At 36.3% G+C, this 24,806-nt stretch overlaps 1 protein-coding gene across 1 annotated transcript in view; it reads right to left on the bottom strand.

Moving 5' to 3' along the window:
- Positions 1 to 24,806, bottom strand: part of EPHA6 (EPH receptor A6) — a 1,119,052-nt gene that overhangs the window by 142,370 nt on the left and 951,876 nt on the right. The window contains 1 exon segment of the mRNA XM_049857907.1: positions 7,785 to 7,846. Coding sequence (XP_049713864.1) covers positions 7,785 to 7,846 — 62 coding nt within the window.

The raw sequence follows: 24,806 nt of genomic DNA, 5'->3' as shown, positions 1-24,806 counted from the left end.
TGATTGTGAGGATGGTAGAGGCAGGGCTTTGAACTGGTTCAAACCAGCTCAGTTATGGCTGACGAAGCAAAACCAGAAGAGATCTGAATTTTTATAATTTGGGTGATCCTCAGTGATAACTGGATCAGGAAAAGCTATGGGTTGAAGCCCTAAATGGAAGACTTGGAGAGGTGTAATGGGCCCAATCGGGAGGCTGATGTGCGAGACTGGATTCTTGGCAGGACTGTGGAGTGACACACATTCAAAGTGGTGCAATTGGCCACCGTCTTTGAGAGGGGCATCGCTGTTTCCAACTCTGCTCAAAATCCAAGGGCAAGAGTTCGGTTGCTATGCAATGTGTACCCTGCCTTTATTTTCTGAGGGGGAGATTAGGTTTCCAGGAGGGCTCCAAACTGTAATTTTTCTTGTTCTAGTTCACTCAATTAAAAAAATTCAGGTCTATTCCAGTTTGCTTTCCTAGCCATGGCTGAACAGGGAAGAGCCAGTATGAAGCCCTGGGTACAGGACCAGGCAGCATTTCGTTCTATTGTACATGAGGTTGCTATGAGTCAGAACCGACTCGGTGGCACCTAACAATGATAACAGCCTCCAGAATTGTGAGAAAATAAATTTCTGTTGTTTCAAGCCACAAAATTTGTGATAATTTGCTACAGAAGCCTTAGGAACTAATACAGTCATGCTACAAATACATCGAAACTTTATATCCCTATTGTTTAACTCATATATTCTATTGTGCTTATAATTATTTCATTCAATTTACTTGGCTAAATACCAATAATCTTTTTAAAATTTTAATTTCATTGTTGAGAATATACACAGCAAAATATACACCAATTTAACAGTTTCTACATTTCAGTGACATTGATTACACTCTCCCAGTTGTGCAATCATTCTCACCCTCCTTTTCTGAGTTGTTCCTCTGCATTAACATAAACTCACTACCCCTGAGATTCCTATCTAATCTTTTGAGTTGCTGTTGTCACTTTAAATACCAATAATCTTTTAACCTAAAACTCAAAATGTACTTCCTCCAGGAAACCTTCACTGACCCATCCAGGTGGCATAAGCGTCTCTTCTGTGAGCCCCTAATTTCCTGTGCAAAACTCCATCATTGCCTACATGTGAGGGTATGTACTCTGTCTTACCCATTTTTGTGTCCCTAATGCTTTATGAAAAGAGGAAGACCCTCAACTGGATGGATTGACACAGGGGCTGCAACAATGAGCTCAAGCATACCAACAATTGTGAGGATGGTGCAGGACCGGGCAGTGTTTCACTCTGTTGTGCATAGGCTTGCTATGAGTTGGAACTGACTTGACCGCACCTAACAACAACAACAACAACAATGCTTTATGTCCCTAATGTTTAGTGCAGGGCCCTGGTGGCACAGTGTTTAAGAGCATGGCTGCTAACCAAAAGGTCAGCAATTCTAATCTACCAGCCACGCCTTAGAAACCCTAGGAAGCAGTTCTACTCTGTCCTATGGGGTTGCTAGGAGTTGTAATCCACTCAACAGCAACACGGTTAATGCTTAGCGCAGTACGCAAAGCATGGTAGATGCTCAATAAAGATTGTTGAAATAAAAACATGAACTTTGCCAAATCTCCTACCAGAAAGAAGACTATTCTCCGCAAATAGACTATCGACATTCCTGAATATGTTGGCATCTCTCTGAAGAGATGCACAGTTATTGTGAAAGGCCCCAGAGGAACGCCATGGGGGACTTCAATCCCATCAGTGTAGAACTCAGTCTCCTTGGAAAGAAATAGAAGAGGCTTCAGGTAGACAACTGGTGGGGAAATAGAAAGGAACTACCTATGGTTAGTACTATTTGTAGTCATGTACAAAACATGATCAAGGTGGTTATATGGACTTGCATTACGAGATCTGTGTATGCTCACTTCCCCATCAACACTGTTATTCAGGAGAGAGGGTCTCTTGTTGACATCTGAAATTTCTTTACTGAAAAATACATCTATAGGGTTTAGATGAAGCCCAGAAAGATGAGTAAATTCTTTAAGGAAACAGCATTGAACTTACATCAAATTCAGCTGCTTTAATTCAGCAAGCCGCAATAGTTAAAACCAAGGATATCAAGGGCCACATGAACCAGAGACTACATCATCCTGAGACCAAAAGAACTAGATGGTGCCCGGCCACAACTGATGAGTGCTCTGACAGAGAACACATCAGAGAACCCCTGAGGGAGCAGGGGAACAGTGGCATGCAGACCCCAAATTCTCATAAAAAGACCAGACTGACTGAGACTAGAAGGACCCCAGCGGTCAGGGTCCCCAAACCTTCTGTTGTCCCAGGACAGGAACCATTCCTGAAGCCAGCTTGTCAGACACGGATTGGACTGGACAATGGGTTGGAGAGAGATGCTGATGAGGAGTGAGCTACTTGTACCATGTGGACACTTGAGACTATGTTGGCATCTCTTGTTTGGAGGGTAGATGGGAGGGTAGGGGGGCTAGAAACCGGCAAAATGGTCACGAAAGGAGAGACTAGAAGGAGGGAGTGGGCTGGCTTATTAGGGGGAGAGTAATTGGGATTATGTAGCAAGGTGTATATAAGTTTTTATGTGACAGACTGACTTGATTTGTAAACTTTCACTTAAAGCACAATAAAAATTTATATATATATATGTATATATATATATGTATATATATATATATACACATAAAGAAAACATTCTGCATCCCACTTTGGAGAGTGGCATCCGGGGTCTTAAACACTAGCACGCAGCCATCTAAGATGCATCAATTGGTCTCATCCCACCTGGCACAAAGGAGAATGAAGAACACCAAGGACACAAGGTAATTATGAGCCCAAGAGACAGAAAGGGCCACATAAACCAGAGACTACATCAGCCTGAGACCAGAAGAACTAGATGGTGCCCAGCTACAACCAATGACTGCCCTGACAGGGAATAAAACAGAGAACTCCTGAGGGAGCAGAACAGCAGTGGGATGCAGACCCCAAATTCTCATAAAAAGACCAGACTTCATGGTCTGACTGAGACTAGGAGGATCCCGGTGGTCATGGTCCCCAGACCTTCTGTTAGCTCAAGACAGGAACCATTCCCAAAGCCAATGCTTCAGACAGGGATTGGCCTGGACAATGGGATAGAAAATGACACTGGTGAGAATGAGCTTCTTGGATCAAGTAGACACATGTTGGCATCTCCTATCTGGAGGGGAGATGAGAGGGTAGAGGGAGTCAGAAGCTGGCTGAATGGACATGAAAAGAAAGAGTAGAGGGAAGGAGTGTGATGTATCATTGGGGGAGAGCAATTATGAGTATATAGCAAGATGCGTATAAATTTTTGTATGAGAGACTGACTTGAGTTGTAAACTTTCACCTAAAGCACAATAAAAAAAAAGAAGACTAGAATAGACACAGAGACACACACACACACATAGGGGAAGACAGATGACATGGAGGATTGTCTACAACCAAAGGAATGCCAACATCATCAGCAGACTCCATAAACTAGGAGAAGGAATTGACATAGCCTGGTTTCTATGAGTCTGAATTGACTTGACGGCAACTGGTTTGGTTTTTTTCTTTTTCTTTTGGTTGACGTAAGACCAAACTCCAGAACTGTGAGAAAATAAATTTCAGTTCTTAAAACCAAAAAAAAAAAAAGAAAAGAAAAAATAAACCAACGGTATCAGAAAATGTTTGGGTGGTATCTATGTCCCTGAAAAAGGAATAGTTCAACATGCTGATAAAAAATATCTAAGAGTTGTTGAGCTACAGAAACATAAGGTTGAATGATTCCTAAACCGAACCAAAACCAAACTTATTGCTGGTGGATTCAAACTGCCGACCTTTTGGTTAACAGCTGTAGCTCTTAACCACTGCACCACCAGGGCTCCCGATGATTCCTAAGACCTATTATTTTAAGATGCATTAAAATTAAACTATTGGGGAAAAAAATGAAAACACAAGGAATAGCTGTATCAGAATTTATACCCTTCCACTGAAAAAAAAATTTTTTTTTTTTTTTTTTTTTTTTTTTACTGGTGGAGCAGTGGTTAAAGCAATCGACTCCTAACCAAAAGGCTGGTGGTTTGAAACCAACAGTGACTCTGAGAGAGAAAGATGTGGCTGTCTGCTTCAGTAGAGATTTATAACCTTGGAAACCCTGTGGGGTCACTATGAGTCAGAATCCACTCAAGGTCAGTGGGTTTGGGTTTGTGACTGGAATCTATATTTTATAATTGGTTATTGTTGATGTATAGAAATGATATAGACTTTTTTATATTGATCTTATTTCCGTTCTGAACTTTCACTTGTCCTAATAGGAGAATAGGCTAGTGGCCAAGACCAAACTCTGCTTGAGCTGAGTGCCTGTGTGCAGGAGGCTTCCTGGTGGAGTGCGGTGCCTTTGGGCACTTAGTGGCAGAGCGAGGCTTGCTGACCCATGGAGCAAGAGAGCTGAGTGCCTGTGCACCCAGGTGTCCCTTCTTACTTCCAACCATTCTTCCCTGAGAATGTTTTGGGATATGGTTTCCTTATTCAATCCAATCTTGTTCATTTTTTTGTGTTTCAGTGATTTCTCCCAGCTTTTGCGTTATAGGTGACACCTGCTTCTTGCCACAAAAATTGTTTATGAAATCTGTGTGTGTAGCTGGAGAGAGACTTTACAGGGATGATGATTAAAATTATACTTATTTCATACTAATGTACTGCCTTGGGAAAATCAGGAGAACCTGGATATGTCAGTGATGTCTACCTTCTGAGTATCCAGCCTAACGCTTAGCTTGCTAAGTCAGAATGCATTTTATTTTAAAATTATAAACATGCACAAAGTTACACATACCTACTCCTCTACACACGTGTATGTGTGTGCACACACATACATACACTCACACACTTAACGGCACCTCCCCCTGCCAATATCTGGAAGTACGTCCACAAGGGTCTCAAACAGCACGAGATTTATGAATTCAGCGCAGTATCACAGTCAGCCAGGCACCAGCACTGCCACTGGATTGTAATGTTGTACTCAGTTGTGCTACCACTCCTTCATAATAAGACAGCCAATTGAAGTGATTTTCAAGTAGTGTGGGAGACCAAGGGAAATCTTTTCTGCCTCCAGTAAGCACAGAATGCCATTAATGAGCCATGGATGGCTCCCCTACCAGGCAGCGCACTTAGCCACTTCCTCCTTTGTGTGCTCACAGAAGCTGTGATTATCAAATTCTAAAGCAGCAGTTTGAAAAATGACTTCACTTTTGAGAATTTATGGAATATATATATATTTTATTTCTGCTTGCCATGGGGAATTGAATGTCTGCTATTGACATAAAGTTTATAAAGCAGTCTGAGCTTCTGGGATAGAAGGGATATGATGACAAAGAACGGTAAGAATATTAAAGGAGGGAAAGAAGGGTAGTATTGATCCTATAATTTTTTTTCCATTCATATGGTTTTTATTTTACTTGAAACTGTATGTGCAGAGGGGACATGAGACCACTTTGGGATATGGCCATGGACGTACAAGGAGAAGCAGTAAGTAATTTAATAAAAAAGACAGCATTCATAGTGGGTGAGAGCATGGCTTCTTGACTCATTTAGACTTGAGTCTGAATCTTCGCTTTACCGCTTATTAGCTTTATGGCTTAGGAAAAAATTATTTAACCTTGCTGGCCCTCAGTTTCCTCACCTGTAAAATGAGAATTATGGTGATTTCCCAACAGAGTTAAGTGTTTTTACTTACTTCACGTAGATTTACATAAGACTTGCAACATGTCAGGCACTATTCTATAAGCCTTACAATGATTAATTCAATTAATCCTTATAATGATTAATTGCATGAGGTAGGTACTGTTAATATCCTCATTTTACAGATGAGCAAACAGAGGCACAGAAAGGTTAGTAACTTGGCCAACGTCACACAGCTAGTAAGTGTCGGAGCCAAGATTAGTTGGGATAACGTATGTAAAAGTTCTGATTGTAGTAGTGATGGTAGCTATAGAAATGGTATTTCCTCTTCCCAGACTCTGTGGTATCTTATCACATGGCACATAATAAAAACTGAAAATGTTAGTTTTTATAATTTACATCATGAGCTATGCCACATATATACATGTAGTAGAATATTCATAAGTCTTTTATTTATAACATAATCTTTTCTTTATAACCTATTTTAACTGATTCATGATTCAGCAGGAAAAAAGTATATCCGAAGCTAATATTTTTCTCTCAATTTGCTTGTGGCAATCATTTGATCTAATTTTCAGCAGCAATTTAGATTGAGTATCTGCTCTCATTATTTGCCATTATAGTCGCTCTAGGATATAGTTAATAAAAAAAAAAAAAACCTATCCCAAGCATCATTAGATAATGAGTCATTTTGATATATATCTGATAGAAATGATTTTTATGAAGGCCTAAGTGTACATGCATTTCAAGTACCAAAGGAGATCCTGAAAAATTATTCTAAAATAAATTAGCACATCTACAGGAGAAATAAATACAAGCTATAAAATAACACTTTCTGAGAATAGCTACAGAAAAAAAAAAAACACCAGTTCATGTACCCAAACACCTATGAATTTCATTTTGCCTTAAAGAGCACACTTGGTTGAGAGTATATGCTGTGTGAGTAGTATTGCTTTATAATAACCAGACGATTTTGCTGAATTCAGCTTCAGGCACTGAATCTGGACATCAAATCCTGTCACAGTGTAAATATATCATCACTGCTAACATTGAGAGCTGATGGAAGAAGAGGACATGGGATCACGAAAAATAAATGAAAATATGATCAAGAAAGAAAGGTGAGATGTGTGCAGAACTTGTCCAAACAACATGGAGCAAAACCTGAAGTGAAGAAAGAAAATGCTTGAGACTATTTATTCAAATGAAAATGAAGAGGAAAAATAATACAACACATTCCAAATGACAAAAGTCCAACCATTTTTTGTAAGCAAGGAAAATGGCTTATATAGACATATATTAAAGAACACAATGAAATTCAAATATGTGACCTCTGCTGGGGACATAATATATTGATTCTAGTTACTATCTTTCATATTTTAGTTTTCCTTCACTGTCAATAAATATTTTTGCAGTGGATGATGGCTTTTAAAATGTTAAAGGTATTACAAACACACCTTGAAATATAATTTCCTGCTTCCTACTCAGCTTTGTTATTTTGTACTACTGTATAAAACAAATGATTTTTTAATACATCATACTTTTAAGGATAATACACTTTTAAAAAGGAGAGCTTTAAAATTTTTGCCCTAAAACAAGTCTCTGATGAAAGTTTTCATTCTTTCTCCTTTCGTTTTCTACATAGTCAGCCAAATGAATTTAAGCAGGGCAAAATGGATGGACAGCAATTTTTTAAAAATATGAACTTGAGTCACTCTTGGTGACCATACATTCAATTCAAGGGGTACACGATTATATAAAAATCCGTAAAATATCCTACTAAATAGTTAAAAGTGATTGAGCGAAATGAATGGCTTTGGGAAGCAACTGAATTTCATTTAATTTCTTCACGATAATATCATTTGAAATATATCTAATACGGCAAGTGAACTTATAGAGGGAATCAATTATATTATTAAGTGTACATCCCTCCCCCACTAAGCAACACTTTAATGTATCAGAGAATCAGAGAAATGTACCCTAGAGAAAACGCTGCTATTCTTCACAAAAAATTCGTGAATAAAATTATGCAAAAATTAATTTGTGATAAATGTTTTAAATCTAGAACTCAGAATAGCTTATTTAAATGCCGTCAGAAAAGAACACCTCACCCGCAAAAAGGAGTCTAGGGATCCATTTTCCATATATTCCACCACAATCATTACTGGTCTGCCTGCAAAAAGAGCAAGACAACATACAAGGATTAGAGCAATCACAGAAATATGTGCTGCTGTTAGAGATTTATAGCGGTGGCGGCTAAATTATTTGTATTTTATTAATAGGGACTTCATTTTCCCATCTGCTTCTATAAAACTACTCATACTATACATAGGCATCTATTTCTTTACAGCATTATTTCTTCTGAGTTCATAAAAGGGACAAGCATTACAATATGAATTACGGAGGAATTCAGCATTTCCTTTTCTAAAGTCCTGCAATCCCTTGTTTAGATGACGTTCTTTTTGTCCTCCAGATTTTCCTTAAAAGAAAATCAACAAGCTAAAGTCAGCATTTAGGCAGTCACTGTAGCTGCTTTGGCAGTTCTGGTACAATTTCTCCTACAGTGATGTTGTAATTATGGCTGAATTACATTCAACTGGGCATTTCTGAGATAGTCACATGGCAAATCAGGAAGGAGACATTCATAAATTGCCTTTAAGAAATAATAAACCATTGGTTATAGTCTGCTTTGGAGGAGTTTTAAACAGAAAACTTTCAGTAGATGGATGAGTGCTACGAAGTTGGTGGGATTGTAATAGTGCCTGATGATTTCTTTACTGGACATATATTAGATCAACAGAGCAATGATGGCAGTACATGAAGAATAAGTCACTCTGGTTTTGTAGTCTAGTGCAGAAGCTAAATTCAGAAACTGAAAATCGTTTATTTCTGTGTTTGTCATATCTATTTGCAATGGTTACAGTTCCCAGTACACCTCTATTAGGTAGAATATTTGACATAAGTACCTTTGAGTTGTTTCAAAGAAGAGCGTGCATTTGTTCTGTTCAATTGCCCAAGTTTAAAAGAATAACTCATTTCAGGTGAAGGGAAAAAACGATATTTATCTGAAATAAACATGGACGACATATTTACTTTTTACTTCCGTATTTCTTGCTTCTCATTGGAATTTTTAGCAATTCAATCGACACTATATGCAGAATTTTTCCTCATGAACCCAGAGAAGATCTGGAAAGAATTTATGTGTACCAATGACAGAAATATTAGATCTCATATTGCAATTCATGTCTCTTTTATGAACTCAAAGCCTTTAGGGTTAGAAAGGGTGACCATAACAAATTAGTACAATGTCTGAAAATAATAGATTTTACATTTGAACCTCTGCTTTAAAGAAAGATGTGCTAAAGGTTAAAAGTAGTAATAAAGCTCCCAATTTATCATGCATAGAATTAGAACCCAAAGAAGTTTTCCATTTGCGGTAGATATTAATTTATAATCTGTAATGACCCTCAAAGTCATTAATTTCACCCAAATATGAACTAAAACCTCATAAAAAATATTGAGGTCAAATGAACTGTCAGCACTATTGTGGACAGGGTTCTAGAAGATTCATGTTTTAAATCAGAAACTTTCTCATGAAATCTTTTTTTGGCCACTGGTTTCAGATAGCTTGCAGATCTGAGACTGATGTAAACACGTGGTTAGTGTTGCTGTTTGTTGTTAGGTGCTGTGGAGTCAGTTCCGACTCATAGTGACCCCATGTACGACAGAACAAAACCCTGCTGGTCCTGTGCCATCCTCACAATCATTGTTATGCTTGAGCCCACTTTTGCAGCCACTGTGTCAATCCATCTCTTTGAGAGTTAGCAAGGCAGGGAAAACAAAAGGTCACTTTTATTCTTAAATATAAAAGTTCTGAGACCATTATTCCAGCTTAAATGATAATGAGTTATGGATATTAAAAGAAAAAAGTTGTGTTATTGCAATGATTCCCTGACTTTTACTCCCAGTAGTCTCACACCTTTCCAACCTATCTAGACCATTGCTGCCAATGGTCAAGATAAGTTTTTGTTTTGTTTTCTTAACACTTATTCTCTCCTTTAGAACATAAATCTTAACAGAATAAAAAAGCACTAACATTTATCGAGCACATACTGTGTCTGAGCACTTCACTGAGGTACAATGCTGTCAGTGATAGCACAATATCCATGCACCTAAAGGAAGAATATCAGTTAATATCACTATTATTCAAATTTATGCACCAGCCACTAATGACAAAGATGAAGAAATTGAGGATTTTACCAAAGTCTGCAGTCTGAAATTGACCAAATGTGCAATAAAGATGCATTGATAATTACTGGTGATTGGACCGTGAAAGTTGGAAAGAAAAAAGAAGGATCTATAGTTGGAAAATATGGTCTTGGTGAAAGAAATGATGCTGGAGATTTCATGATAGAATTTTACAAGACCAGTGACTTATTTACTGGAAATAAGTTTTTCAATAATATAAATGATGACTATACATGTGGATCTCATTGGACAGAATGCACAGGAATCAAACTGTATCTGGAATCAAAAATCCAATGGAGAAGCTCCATATCAACAGTCAGAACAAGGCTAGGGGCTCACAGGGGAACAGACCAACAATTGCTCATATGTAAGTTCAAGCCGAAGCTGAATAAAATTAAAAGAAGTCCATCAAAGTACCATCTTAAGTACCTTCCACCTGAATTTAGAGACCATCTCAAGAGCTGATCTGATGCATTGAACACTAATGACTGAAAAAGCAGACAAGTTGTGGGATGACATCAAGGACAACACACATGAAGACAGCAAAAAGTCATTAAGAAGACAGGAAAGAAAGAAAAGAGCAAAATGGATGTCAGAAGAGACTCTGAAACTTGCTCTTTGAGCACAGAGTAGCTAAAGCAAATGGAAGAAATGAAGCAAAAGAGCTGAACAGAAGATTTCAAAGGGCAGTTCAAGAAAATAAAGTATTATAATTAACTGTGCGAAGACCTGGAGTTAGAAAACCCAAAGGGAAGAATATGCTCAGCGTTTCTCAAGCTGAAAGAACTGAAGAAAAAATTCCACGCCTTGAGCTGCAATATGGAAGGATTTTATGGGCAAAATATTGAACAACGCAGGAAGCATCAAAAGAAGATGGAAGGAATACACAGATTTACTGTAAAAAAAAAAAATGTACCAAGAATTGGTCGACATTCAACCATTTCAGGAGGTAGCATGTAATCAAGAATCGATGGAACTAAAGAAAGAAGTCCAAGCTTCACTGAAGGCATTGAAGAAAAACAAGGCTCCAGGAATTGATGGAATACCAATTAAGATGTTTCAACAAATGGATGCAGTGCTGAAAGTGCCCACTTGTTTATGCCAAAAAAATTGGAAGACAGCTACCTGGCCAACTGACTGGAAGAGATCCCTATTTGTGCCCATTCCAAAGAAAAGCAATCCAACAGAACGTGGGAATTATCAAACAATATCATTAATATCACATACAAGTAAAATTTTGCTGAAGATAATTCAAAAATGGTTGCAGCAAGACATTGACAGGGAACTGCCAGAAATTTAACCTGGATTCAGAAGAAGGTGTGAAACAAGGAATATCATTGCTGATGTCAGATGGATCTTGGCTGAAATCAGAGAATACTGGAAAAATGTTTACCTGTCATTTATTGACCATACAAAGACATTCAGCTGTGTGGATCATACAAATTATGGATAACATTTTGAAGAATGGGAATTCCAGAACACTTATTTGTGCTTATGCAGAACCTGTACGTAGATCAAGAGGTAATCATTCAAACAGAATAAAGGGATGCTGGGTTTTTTTTTTTTTTGCATCAGTTGAAACCATAAAATGTGTGCATCAGAGTTGCATCCTTTTACCGTATTTATTCAGTCTGTATGCTGAGCAAATAATCTGAGAAGCCTGACTATATGACGAAGAACAGGGCATCAGGACTGGAGGAAGACTCATTAACAACCTGCAATATGTAGATGACACAACCTTGCTTGCTAAAAGCGAAGAGAACTTGAAGTACTTACTGATGAAATCAAAGATCATAGCCCTCAGCATGGATTACACCTAAACATAAAGAAAACAGAAAATCTCAAAACTGAACCAATAAGTAACATCATGATAAATGGAGATAAGACTGACATTGTCAAGAATTTCATTTTATTTGGATCCACAATCCACACCCATGGGAGCAGCAGTCAAGAAATCAAGACACATTGCATTGGGCAAATCTGCTGCAAAAGACCTCTTTAAAGTGTTAAAAAGCAAACATGTCACTTTGAGGACCAAGGTGCACCTGACCTAAGCCATGGTATCTTCAATTGCCTCATATGCATGCGAAAGCTGGACAATAAATAAGGAAGACTGAAGAAGAATTGATGCATTTGAATTATGGTACTGATGAAAGATATTGAAAATACCATAGACTGCAAGAAAAAGGAATAAATCTGTCTTGGAAGAAGTATAGCCAGAGCGCTCCTTGGAAGCAAGGATAGTAAGAAATCATCTCATGTACTTTAGACATGGTATAAGGAGGGCCCAGCCCCTGGAGAAGGACATCATGCTTGTAAGGTAGAGGGTCACTGAAAGAGGAAGACCCTTAAGGATATGGATTGACAGTGGCTGCAACAATGTGCTCAAACAGTAACCATTGCGAGGATGGTGCAGGGCTGGGCAGTGTTTCATTCTGTTGTACGTAGTGTAGCTGTGAGTCGGAATCAGCTGGAGAGCGCCTAAAAACAATGAAGTATTTCAGCATGATTCTGATCTATACGAATATAAAGTACTTTGCAATTAATAGCTCTATCTATAACTTCTTAGGAGATACTTTATTCACTCTGAAAATACATCAGTGACAAGTTTCTTCTCATTAAGGATCATGCAGAATCAAATGAAAACTCCCTCAATTTTTTGTGCATTAGAAGTTTCACACCTGAGCTCTTCATTTTTTGTCTTTTTTTTTTGCAAATGAGAGCAGCTGTTATTAAGCAAATGCATTGTTTTTTTTAGAATGCTGCTGACATCTAACCTGTAATTTGTTTCCTAGTGGTTTTCTGTAGAGAAGCAACCCTATGAAGATTACAGGCAACTTTACAGTCCATGGTTATATTTTATAATCAAGAAAATAGATAATTCTATGGGAAATTATGAATACTAAGATGATAGTCTTTAAATATGTGGTTACATACTGGTAACAGTTTTTCCATCATCTTTTTCATATTTAAAAATTTTGTATTGAAGTATTGCTTTTAGAAAATATATTTGAAAGTCATTAATTCTCTTTTTGTTGTTATTGTTTGCCAGTGAGCCGATTCCGACTCATAGCACCCTCTGTGACAGAGTAAACCTTCCCCATAGGGTCTCCGAGGCTGTAATTTTTACAGGAGCAGATCACCAGGTATTTCTCCTGCAGAGGAACTAATGGGCTCAAACTGCCAACCTTTTGGTTTACAGCCAAGCACTTAACCATTGAGCCACTGGGCCTCCTTAATTCTCTTTTTAAATTTTCCAAATATTTCAGCCAGTTACTCCAAGTGCTTACTCTCACATAATCACCTTAATATTTGCACTGCATTCAAGTCAATAGTTAAATTCCAGGATTCTTGAATGTTAGTCACTTCTCAAAATTCCCAGATCTTTTTTAGAAGTCTCATCAGCTTAAGTGTAAGAGATCCTAAATGATTCGCAAATTGAATTTCTCAGGTTTTTCTTCATAAATAGCCCAGAAATAGTTAACTGCTTTGGAATCAATATTCCCTAAGAAATTATTTGTTTATATTATGGACACAATGAATTACAACATCCCATATCAACTTTTTCTGTTATAGTGAAGAATGACTATTTAATTGGGACTTCTATGGACTTTTTTTTTTTTTTTTTCCTATGGACTATTGATGAATGAATCTTTCTTAAATTTGTAGCTTCCCAATATTTATGGTGATTGTGATGTAGGTGGTCTGGAGAAACCATGTGATCATAAGACTATACTTTTCTGGTCCTGTTGTTAAAGAAAACAAGACAAGCGTTCTTTAAATGTTCCAGAAGAATCATGGGAAAAAAATATTTTACTAGTGAATAGATTTTTTATTTTTTGCCCTCAGAGAAGATTTCTAAAAGAAGAGGATTACGGAGCTTTAACATTTTCTTGTAAGTAATGAGTTCATGCTGGATGTAGTATTTTGTATTGGTTTGCCAATTTAGAATATGCAGTCAGTAATATCCCAAATCAAAACAAATCTCAACAGTCTCCAAGCTCTATTACAGATTCAAATCATTTCTAGTTTATTTAACATTACAGCACGTCTCCATTTTGTCTACCAGGTAATCAAATTTGTGGTGATAACTTGACAGCTAGGTTGCCTGATTTTTTTTCCCCACTAGCTATTCAAGACTCTTCAAGCCAGTTATTTAGTCTATTTCTACCTCCCTTATTTCTGCTGTAGAGATAGTAAATTATGATTATAATCTCAGATGGATCTGATAATAACTGAAATAATTTTCTTATTTCTCTAAGGCTTTCAAAAGCTATGGGTGACATAAACTTGAACAAAGTTGTAATATATTGAATTATTGTTTTTATTCACAAGGTAAGTACCAAATTGGAGAATCAATTTCCTCCTCTACAATTGCCTGTCAATTATCAGATCATGTCCTTTACAAATCTCATCCTCACTGAGTTGAAATTCAAACTCAACTTTTCCCCTGAATTTTCTTTTCCTCTTATATTCCTGTCTTCATAAAAACATCATTCATCTCCTTACCCAGGTTGGAAAGCATGTTATAATATTAGATTCTCATTTAATCAAACCCCTGTTAGTCCATAGGCTAAGTTCTGTTGATTCTATAAAAAATCTATTGTCACTGCCCACATTCTCCTTTGTTTTTCTCTTGCTTGATCTACTGTAATAATCTTTTACTGGTTTCTTTGCACCTACTGTTTTTCTCCATCATAAGTTAAGCCTTGCACAACCATGAGAGCTGTTTTTTGAACAATAACTGATCCATTAAATAATTTTTTTTAATGCCTACTATGTATCAAGTAAGGAGCCTTGGTGGTGTGCAATGGTTAAATGCTGGGCTGCTAACCAAAAGGTTGGTGGTTCTAATCCACCCAGTGGCTATGCAGGATAAAGGCCTGGATATCTGCTTCTATAAAAAAAAAAAAAAAAAAAACAGCCTAGAAAACACTATGGGGGCAGTTCTACTCTGTCACATGGCATGGCTATGAGTCAGAACTGACTTCACGTCGCCCAAAAAAACATGTATCAAGTACTCTTTGGGTTCTGGAGGTACATCCCCAATCAATACAAGAGCCCTACTTTCATGGGGTGTATAATGGAAAGGGGAAAAGAGGTAAGTTACCAGGTGATTACTATAAAAGGCTAATGCTTCATCTTCCCTAGTCCCCAACGTGTTTAACGATTGTGTTACTTATTGCATTGTTTGCTGCTGGATTAACAACTAAACTACTTGGCAATTAAGTTCCTTCACAATCTCGCCTCTATCTTTGCATCCAGTATCATCTTTACATCCCTCATCCCCATGTCTCCTGTTTTTCAAATTTTATAGGTGACTCACAATTCCCTGAGTATGATTTTATTTGTCGCCTCCTCCTTCTTTGGAAGACTGTCTTTTTTTAATACCTCCTCTTGGTAAAATGATATACTCAAAAAAACAAACAAAACCAAACAGCTTACCATCTGCATTGCAAACTCTCTCATGAATCACTGTCCTTTATGTTGATTGTTTACTTTCTCCTCTCTTTATATCTTTTTTCACCTTGTTTAAAATAGCATTACTGAGATATAAGTCACATGTGTACAATTCGGTGGGTTTTAGTATATCCACAGACATGTGCAACCGTCATCAGTCAATTTTAGAATGTGTTTATCACCTCATGAAAAAAATCCCTTTTGCTATCATCCCCCTAACACCTTGATCCCAGTTACATATTGCTGGATTCGTTTTGCTAGTGTTTTGCTCAGGATTTTTGCATCCATATTGATAAGAGCTATTGGTCTATAGTTTTCTTTCTTGTGATATATTGGTCTGTTTTTGGCATCAGGGTAATACTGGTTTCACATAATGGGTTTGCACCTGTTCTATTTCTATTTTTTTGAAGAGTTTGTGAAAAATTGGTATTAACCTTCTTTAAATGTTTGGTAGAATTCAGTAGTGAAGCCATGTGGGCCTGGGCTTTTGTTGTGGGTAGTTTTTTGGTTTCTGATTCAGTCTTCTCGCTTGTCACAAAGTGTTCAGAGTTTCTGTTTCTTTTTGAGTCAGTTTCAGTGGTTTGTGACTTTCTAGGAATTTGTTTACTTCACCTAAGTTATCTAGTTTTTTGGAGAACACGTGTTCGTAGCATTCCTTATAATCCTTTTTATTTCTGGAAGGTTAGTAGTATAGTTCCCTCTTTCATTTCTAAGTCCAGTAGTTGGGAGACTGTTCTCTTTTTTTCTTGGTCAAACTAAATAAGGGTTTGTCAATTTTGTTGATCTTTTCTAAGCACCAGTTTTTGGTGTTGTCGATTTTCTCTATTGTTTTTCTATTTCATTATTTTATGATCTTTATTATTTCCCTCTTTCTGCTTGATTTAGTTTTAGTTTGTTCTTTTTTTCGTTGTCTTAAGGTAGAAGTTTAGGTTATTGACTTGAGATCTTTTTTTTTTAATAACAGGTGTTTATGGCTATAAATTTCCACCTAAGCACTACTTCAGCTTCATTCCATAAGTGTTAATATGTTGTGTCATAATTTTCATTCATCCCAAAGCATTTGCTGATTTCCCTTTTGATTTCTTCTTTGAACTCACTGATTTTCTAAGGACTGTCTTCTTTAATTTTCACATACTTGTTTCTTGTAAATTCCTATAGGGTCGATATAAGTCAGAATGGACTCTATGGCAATGGTTTTTTTTCTGAGTTTCCTTAATTTTCCCCTGTTATTGATTTCTAGTTTCATTTCATTGTGGTCACAGAGCATACTTTTATTATTTCTATTTTTTTAATTAATTAAGGTTTGTTGTTTGATCTAGCGTATGGTCTATTCTGGAGAATTTCCATATGTGCTTGAGAAGAATGCATATTCTATTATTGTTGGGTGGAGTGCCCTATAGATGTCTGTTAGGTCTAGTTGATTTATAGCGTTGCTCCAATATATTAGTTGATCATCTGTCTAGTTGCTCTACCTATTATTCAAAGTGAGGTATTGAAGTCTCCAACTATTATTGTTGAATTGTCTATTCTTTCATTTCTGTCAGATTTTGCTTCATGCATTTTGATCAGAACTTAAGCTAAATCATCTTTGTAAGTCTTCTATCTAGCAAACAGCCAGGCACAGAGTACATACTAAATTTTTCTTTTTTTCTGAATAGAATGCCAGATGGGACGCATACATAAAAATGTTCTTAAGAATAACTCTAGACCTAGGAAAGAGTTACTGAGTTGACAGAATGGAAAACCAGTAATTTTTTAATCTTAAATTACTTGCATTATAAAAGTTATGGTTTTGAAGAAAGAGCAGAATTCAAGTTTCAGCTATGCTACTTACTTACTAGCTTCATAACCTTGGGCAAGTTACTTTAGTTCTCTCAGTCTTTGCATCCGTAATATGAGGATAACATAACTTATCCCATAACATTCTGAGAGGATTAGATGAGAAATATATAATTTTGAGAGTGTCTGACAATAGTTAACACTCAAAAACATTTGGTGTACATCTACTTTCCTTCCCTTTCCTGCAAAATGATCTACTTTCCCATTGTTAGGAGATTTGCCCACTATATAGCAAAAAGTTTTATAAAATTGCATCATTTCTGTATTTCATCATATTTGGGTATTGATATGAAAATTCTTTTATCTCTTATGTAAAGTAAAAGATAAAATGACTGTAAGTTACATGTTTTCCATGAGATAGTAAATTCTTGGCTTTAGCACTGAAAGTCTCGTGTCCTAGGCAAATTGTGATAGTTGGTCACCCTATGCCTCATGTGGCCAGCACAGTGTAGTTAGGAGCTGTGGGATTAGAGTCAGATAGCCTGATACTGAAGACTCTTTTCACTTTGAATAAGTGACCTTTTATAACTCACTTATTTCATTGTCTCATTTCCTTATTTGAGTATTGAGGATAACAATAATGCCTCCTTCATCAGGTGGTTGTAAGATTAAAGGAGATACTGTGTTTAAAACATAGAATAGTGCCTAATATTAAATACCGAACCATCCAGTACATCCAGTAACAGCTTAACAAGTGAATGGATGAATGCTGAATATTGCATTTTACCTAATTGACTAGATCTTGAGTCCTAAACTAAGGAGGGCTTTGCGGAGTTAAGAGAATTCATTACTGAAAAGGACTAAGGTCAGTATATTTGGAAGCTCTCTTGATGGTCTCAAAGGTCCACTTATATCTTACATACATGAAATTGACAGGATTGCAGTGACTCTAATGAACAAATTGGTTTCTCCTTGAGTAGAGCAAAATAATCCAAATGGGTATTTTCTTACTTTAAATACCATGTTGTAATTATAATGTCTTAGAAAAAGCTTCTGTAAGAATTAGATTCTTATTTCCGTCCATCCAGCTATGCTATGTCTCTGTGTTCTGTTTACAAGGTGTACCTGTAACAACATGTCTTATGATTAAGCTGGAATTGTTGATTTCAACCTTCCAGCTATGTAAAACCTCTGAGTCTACATAGTTACATTGCTTCAGTTTCCGTTTTTCACTTTCTTTCTTTTTCTTCTTTAATTTAGAGATAACCAAAATCCTCTTGGAGAAATGATGAAAAATAAGATATTTTATCTACTGATAAAACAGATGACCAGAAATTAGACTAATAGAAGAGCGGAGTGGGTAACTCAAAATATAAGTATGTGTGTGTATATGATCTGCCTTTATAAAACCAGTAGCATTTCTTAATCTAGATTTGCTTCAGAGTAGAAGCAACGTGTGAGGCTAAAGATATACAACATTTTCTTAACCAATTCCAGAGAGCAGTAGTATACCATCTGTATCAATTAGCTTCTATAATATTCGCCAATGCCCTTCTTTACTGGAAATTACCATATGGACAAAGAGATTTCTCCTTAACTCGAAATGTTGAAAATGAAAGTAACTGCCAAAGATGCCTGATGTCAGGCCTGCTTTCACTTTAAGACACTAACCGTATTACAAAATTTTAATAACGTAAGAGATTTAAGGATGACTTTTTTGATTTTGTATTTCATTCAAATTTAGGAAAGGAATATAATAACAATAATCAAACTAAAAGTGTAGGTTTTGAAATAATTTGATTCGTGACTATTAACTTCCCAATTGTTAAGAAAGAAAGAACTGATTATGCAATAATCAATAGCTTAATTACTATTAGGTACCATTGAACAAAACACAGCAGAGAAACCTTGAAATATTGTGTAATGTCTAAATCCAAAACCAAATTAAACTGAATATTCAATATATAATTATATGCTTCTTTTGTTCTTGGTATCTTTATGGAAAAAAATCTCTTGTGTAGATAATTTTTAAATAGAGAGTGTATCTAAGTCAGCGCACCCCAAAACCAATTAGTAATTAACTTTTTCTAAGTTCTTCCACATACCAGGTACTGTTCTATGTGCTTTACATGTGTTAGCTCATTTAATCCTCACAACTCTTGTGGTGAGGACCATTATGAACTCAATATAACAGATAAAAAATACGAAACACAGACTTTAAGCAACTTGCCAAAAGATATACAATGCATAATTGGCAGAGTGAGGGTCTGAAGCTCAGCCATCTGGCTGCACAGTCTGAGTTCTTAACCATCCTGTTATACCCTAAAATAATAGCTGGGTTTCTGTTAGTAATTTGGAAAAAATAAAGGAACACCCTAAATCTCTGTGTCTTATCTTAGGACCATATCCTAGAAAAGCATTATAGATCAGGCACTGTGTTGCTCCCTGAAGAAGTCTGAGGCTTTTAAAGCCCCATAAGTCCTATAATAGTCCATATAAACAGGAAGTACCTGCTAAGAAAACTTACAGGAAAAACTTGTAGATTTTGTTTTCCTCCATCTCCTAAACATCAATTTATGTTAATAATCTTAATTGGAAATCCATTTATTTTAAATTATTCTAATATTTTCATATAAGGATTAAAAAGACAAGGCTTTAGCAGTTGAAATTTAAATTTTAAGAGGTGTGCCTGACAACATTTAAGAGCAGGAATGTTAAAGCTTTTGCAAAATCTCTGGAGAAAACACTGGGAAAACCATGAACACATCCTGAATGCTTTGAGAGAAGGTTCCCAAGTTTTTGGTAGAAAGTGTCACATTTTTCAACAGTGTTTCAAATGTTATGCTTTACCTCTGGCTTCAAATGTGTCCTATCATTGCACAACTGATGAAATATTAAGCTTTTTGGTCTTCTGTATCATTCACTACCAAATGAAAATTAACAGAAAATTTAAAAATATAGACAGGCTATATTTACTATATCCTAAACTACATTTTTTTTTTTTTAAACTACATTCAGTATTTATGGTGAGATTTTAAGGGAGAAAAACATTTGTTCAATGAATCATACATGTGATATTTAATTAAACAACTGACTACTTTCTTTTTGTTTTAAATGATTCCCAGGCACATTTCTACTTATTTCTGAATCTCTTTTGCAATTCTTACAAGATGTTTATTTTGTTTTAAATGGTTAATTTTGCTACATACATTCTCTGTAACACCTCTGTGCAGAGAACTATGAAAAGCCAACAATGTGCCACAGGGCAGCTTCCCCTGTGCTTTGTCCTATGATGCAAAGTAATGAACAATGAGCATGAGGTGTGTTCTACAACAGCACTGGTTTGTCCCCATATTCCTTAGGTTCTTTGGTGGTCTAGCAGCTCCAGAGAGCACTCATGCTGCTCTGTGGCCATCAGGGTGGTTCTCCTAAGAACAAGGGGCTTTTCTGCAGCTCAGTTTCTTATATTTCCAGTTAACACCAACAAAGCAACCTCAACACAAAAATTATATTCACAGGGAGACTCAGCTAATTTACCAAGTTGTGCCCCAATTTTTGAGAATTTTTTCTTTGCCAAAAGGAAATGATTCTTGGATGACTCTTTTGAAAGTGGCGATAGTTTCAAATAAATGGCACAGTTTGTAACAATAAAACACAAAAATCACTAGGTGGTAGATATACTCTTAACTGGGAATTTAAACAGCCATAAAATATAAAATCTAGATTTTTAAATATCCAAACTTATTCAAATGATATCAGATAAAAGAAGCACTTATGCTAATAAGAAGGCATAGCTAAGGTGAAAGGCTAAAACTATTTAAAGAATCTGAAAATAGAGAAGTCAAAGAGACTAGAAATGAAATCTGGAGATTACTTACATAAAGGCTCTTTTAAAGACTTTTCATGTCTTCTTGGCAGGAAAAAAAAATTGAATCTCTCTTTGTAAATGTTCAATAGTTTGATATCAAATGCATTCCGCAGCTGTTTTTTTTTTTTTAATTCACTGTCAGTCCTACATAAAAATGATCGTGCTCACTGAATTCAGTTAAGCATGACTTTATATATATATATATTGAACACTGAGTTCCTAAGAACCTGGGCTTCTACATTTATGGGCTTCAGGGAGTCCACAGGCCTCTTGAATTGTATGCTCACATTTATATATATGAGGACATGTCCGTTTTCTTGGGGAGAGTGTCTATAGCTCTCACTTGATTTTCAAAGTAGGGCAGGAAGGTTAAGAATCACTGAGTTTTCCCCTGGTTCTTTAGACAGTAGGGGTCTTACTTTTGGCCAAAGAAGTATAATCCATAGGAACCTGAATTCATGACCTCTGCCACAACATTGGAACATCTATCCATAAAAAACCTCACTGCTGTCAAGTCAATTTCGACTCACAGGGACCCCATAAACTGTCCCATAGGGTTTTCTAGGCTGTAATCTCTATGGAAGCAGACTGTCACATCTTTCCCACATGGAACGGCTGATGGGTTTGAACCACTGACCTTTTGGTTAGCAGCTGAACGCTTAATCACTGTGCCACCAGGGCTTCTTTTTCTATCTATAGTTCTTAAAGTCGTAAACTCTGCAATGGATTAAAGTTTTCATAAACTGAATGATATTTGAAGGTTTGAATCATACTTTCAATTTTGTCTATGTTCCCATCCTGACTTTTCTTATTCCAAGTAATATCCTCAAGTTGTCTTCCCTGAGTTTTAAATCATTTTCTAACCTTTTGTGTATTTCTCCCCCAGTAAACCAAGGATCCAAAAGGATGATGTCCATGCTCTTTGGAATCCACTGACTTCAGGCAACAGACTAAGCAGATGAAACCCAACCTTGCAGTTAGGAGGTTAGCCCCTCTTGTGCTGGCTTAGAAGCTATCAGGATATCCTAAACCAGTGTTTTTAAATAATCCTCTAACCTAGCACTTACAGTGTTGCAAATACTTTAAAAAATTATAGGGGCCCTTGTGCTGTTTATAGTTGTTTGACTAGAAATGCAATCACCCATATCAAACTCCTTGTGCTTCCCTGGGCTAGGCGTGTTGTGTTCATCATTCTGTCAGTGACCTTCTCTTCTCCAGTCCTCTCCTGGTCCTGAAATAGCAATAAGCTTGGTCTTCTGCCCAGGCCTGCCTCAGTCTCCATTCTAGTTTTTTAATAGTTCCAGTTCTGCAGGGTTTCCTTCTGAAACCTGCAGCTGCACAAACTTCAGAGAAGAGAGTGCTCCAGGGAGAACTGTGCAGATGGGTATTGAGTAAGGCCTGTTGGGGCTAGAAATCAAATAAATGACAAGAAATAAGGAAACCACAAGTTAGCATCCAAGGAAAGGTTTTTCTTTTCACTGTAGTTTACACTTTGAATCATTCATGGTTTTTTATTTTGCACATTTAATGCAGTTCTCCCTAGTCACTTTATAATTAGCTTTTGGTTCAAATTGGTACCCATGACACACACATGCACGCACACATGCACGCACACACACACACACACCCCTTCACCCAGGGTAACTGGCAATATTCTCAACTGCAGAAAGGTATAAAAAATGCACCCTTTGTTTAAAGAGGAGTTTTTTTCCCCCCTGAAGATGTCTTATTTAAAAAGTAACCCACTGTATTTTAACTGTTATGTATATTTATTATACCAATATTTTTCTAAATATAAAATAAGGCAAATTATTACATATAGTACAGAAAAATATGCAAAGAATAAGTATTTTTGGAAGAAGTATAGTCAATAGAAACTGTTTTGGCATAAGTGATTAATTTTGAAATCTCAAATTATAGATCTTAAACAAAGTTACTGACTTATTTAGGATACCTGAAAATATGAAGAAATGAAATGGTCTCCTTTGCTTTTTCTGAACTGCAGTTTGATTGTGTTTAAAAGGTATATACTTTTCCACTGTTGATTTCCTTTGGTGTATTAAGCTCTAGTCAATTTTCCTTAACTCATTGTATATTCCTTCAAGGTTTTCCGTTTAGTCTTATATATTTACATTACTGCTTTTCTGCAGTCCTCGATATGCATCATAACCTAATAATACTGTATTCACTAGATCCTAGATTTTCTGCAACTTCAACCTTATTTATTGTTCCTGGCTCAGTTCTAACATCTAAGCTGTATGCCTTGCAAATAAAATACACACACAAACACACTCACAGACGCATATATGGGACCCTGGTGGCACAGTGGTTAAGGGTTTGGCTTCTAACCAAAAGGTTGGCAGTTTGAATTCACAAGCCACTCCTTGGAAGCCCTTTGGGGCAGCTCTACTCTGTTTCATAGAGTTGCTATGAGTAGGAATTGACTCAATGGCAATGTTTTTTTTTTTTTTTTTTTTAATATATGTGTGTATATATATACTGGATAATATTGTATGGAATATTTGCTCTGACTCTGTATCTGACAGGATTTCACATGAAATATGGAAAGGGAAATATTGATAATAAGTTAATAAACTGCAAAGATATTTTAATACTGGCTCTGAACTATAAGTACTTTGCTATAGAAATAATGTAATTGGATATGTTACTGGTTTATAGAAAATTATGAAATTTTGGTTTATAGAAATATTGGTTTATAGAAAATGATTGTGAATTCATTCCTAACATGGGTAGTCAGGAGATAGTAACAAGGGTATGGAAAGGTTTGGGTATTTGAGTAGAAGGCTTTCCAAAGGGTAAAGAGCTAAGAACAATAAACATTATTTTGAATTATACACTTAGCAATTGCAAGTCTGCTTCTTCAGTCCCCATGTGTCCATATTTCTCCTGCTATTTGATTCAGAGTAAGCAAAGAGGAAGTCTCATGCAATTGCTGAAGCAATAAGGTAAAGACAGAGATTCATTCCATTTTTGTCATTTCCTTTGAACCTAACACAAGTCAAGCAAAAAAGAGAAGGTAAAAATGACAAATGAGATATAGTTATAGCACTGCATTTAAAGCACAGGCAGGCAAACTGAGGTGACATTTCAGAACAGCCCCTCAACAACTAAGCTTCAGAGATTAACTACAAAGGATGCACTACGGAGATCTTCAACCTTGATTTTTGTCAGAACCTATCTATTTCTAAATCCCAAGTGCCACCTATATCCTGGAGCCCTTGTGTTGCAGCAGTTAAGAGCTCAGCTGCTAACCAAAAGGTTGGCACTTCAAATCCACCAGCCATTCCTTGGAAACCTTATGAGGCAGTTCTACTCTGTCCTATAGGGTCACTGTGAGTTGGAATCTACTCGTCAGCAAGGGGTTTGGTTTCAGTTACCTGTTTCCTACGTTCTCTCTTTCACAAAGTTTATTTATAATTGGAGAAGGTTGTTAGTTCAAGGCATACATTTGAGCTTGAGTTAGAATCTTCTGAATGAATATATATATATATATATGCTATAATTATACTTATATATATGTTAGTTCCTTTATTAATAAAAATACCAAACTTCCCACAACTGACATAAATATGTAAGCTGAAATTTTGTTGATTCAAGCATACTCAATCCGAAAATACTATTTTCTGAGTAATTATCAGAAAATGAAAATGCGTTTATATTATATAAATAAGTCTAATTTTAAAAACATGTTGTAATATTTGCTTCTTACCTAAATTTGAGGTACCACGTGATGTCAGATAGTTATTGCTGTGAAGTG

Source organism: Elephas maximus, chromosome 18 (assembly GCF_024166365.1).
Source record: "Elephas maximus indicus isolate mEleMax1 chromosome 18, mEleMax1 primary haplotype, whole genome shotgun sequence".
Taxonomy (NCBI): Eukaryota; Metazoa; Chordata; class Mammalia; order Proboscidea; family Elephantidae; genus Elephas; species Elephas maximus.
Note: the sequence above shows the minus strand (reverse complement) of the source record. Positions and strands in the feature narration are given on the sequence as shown.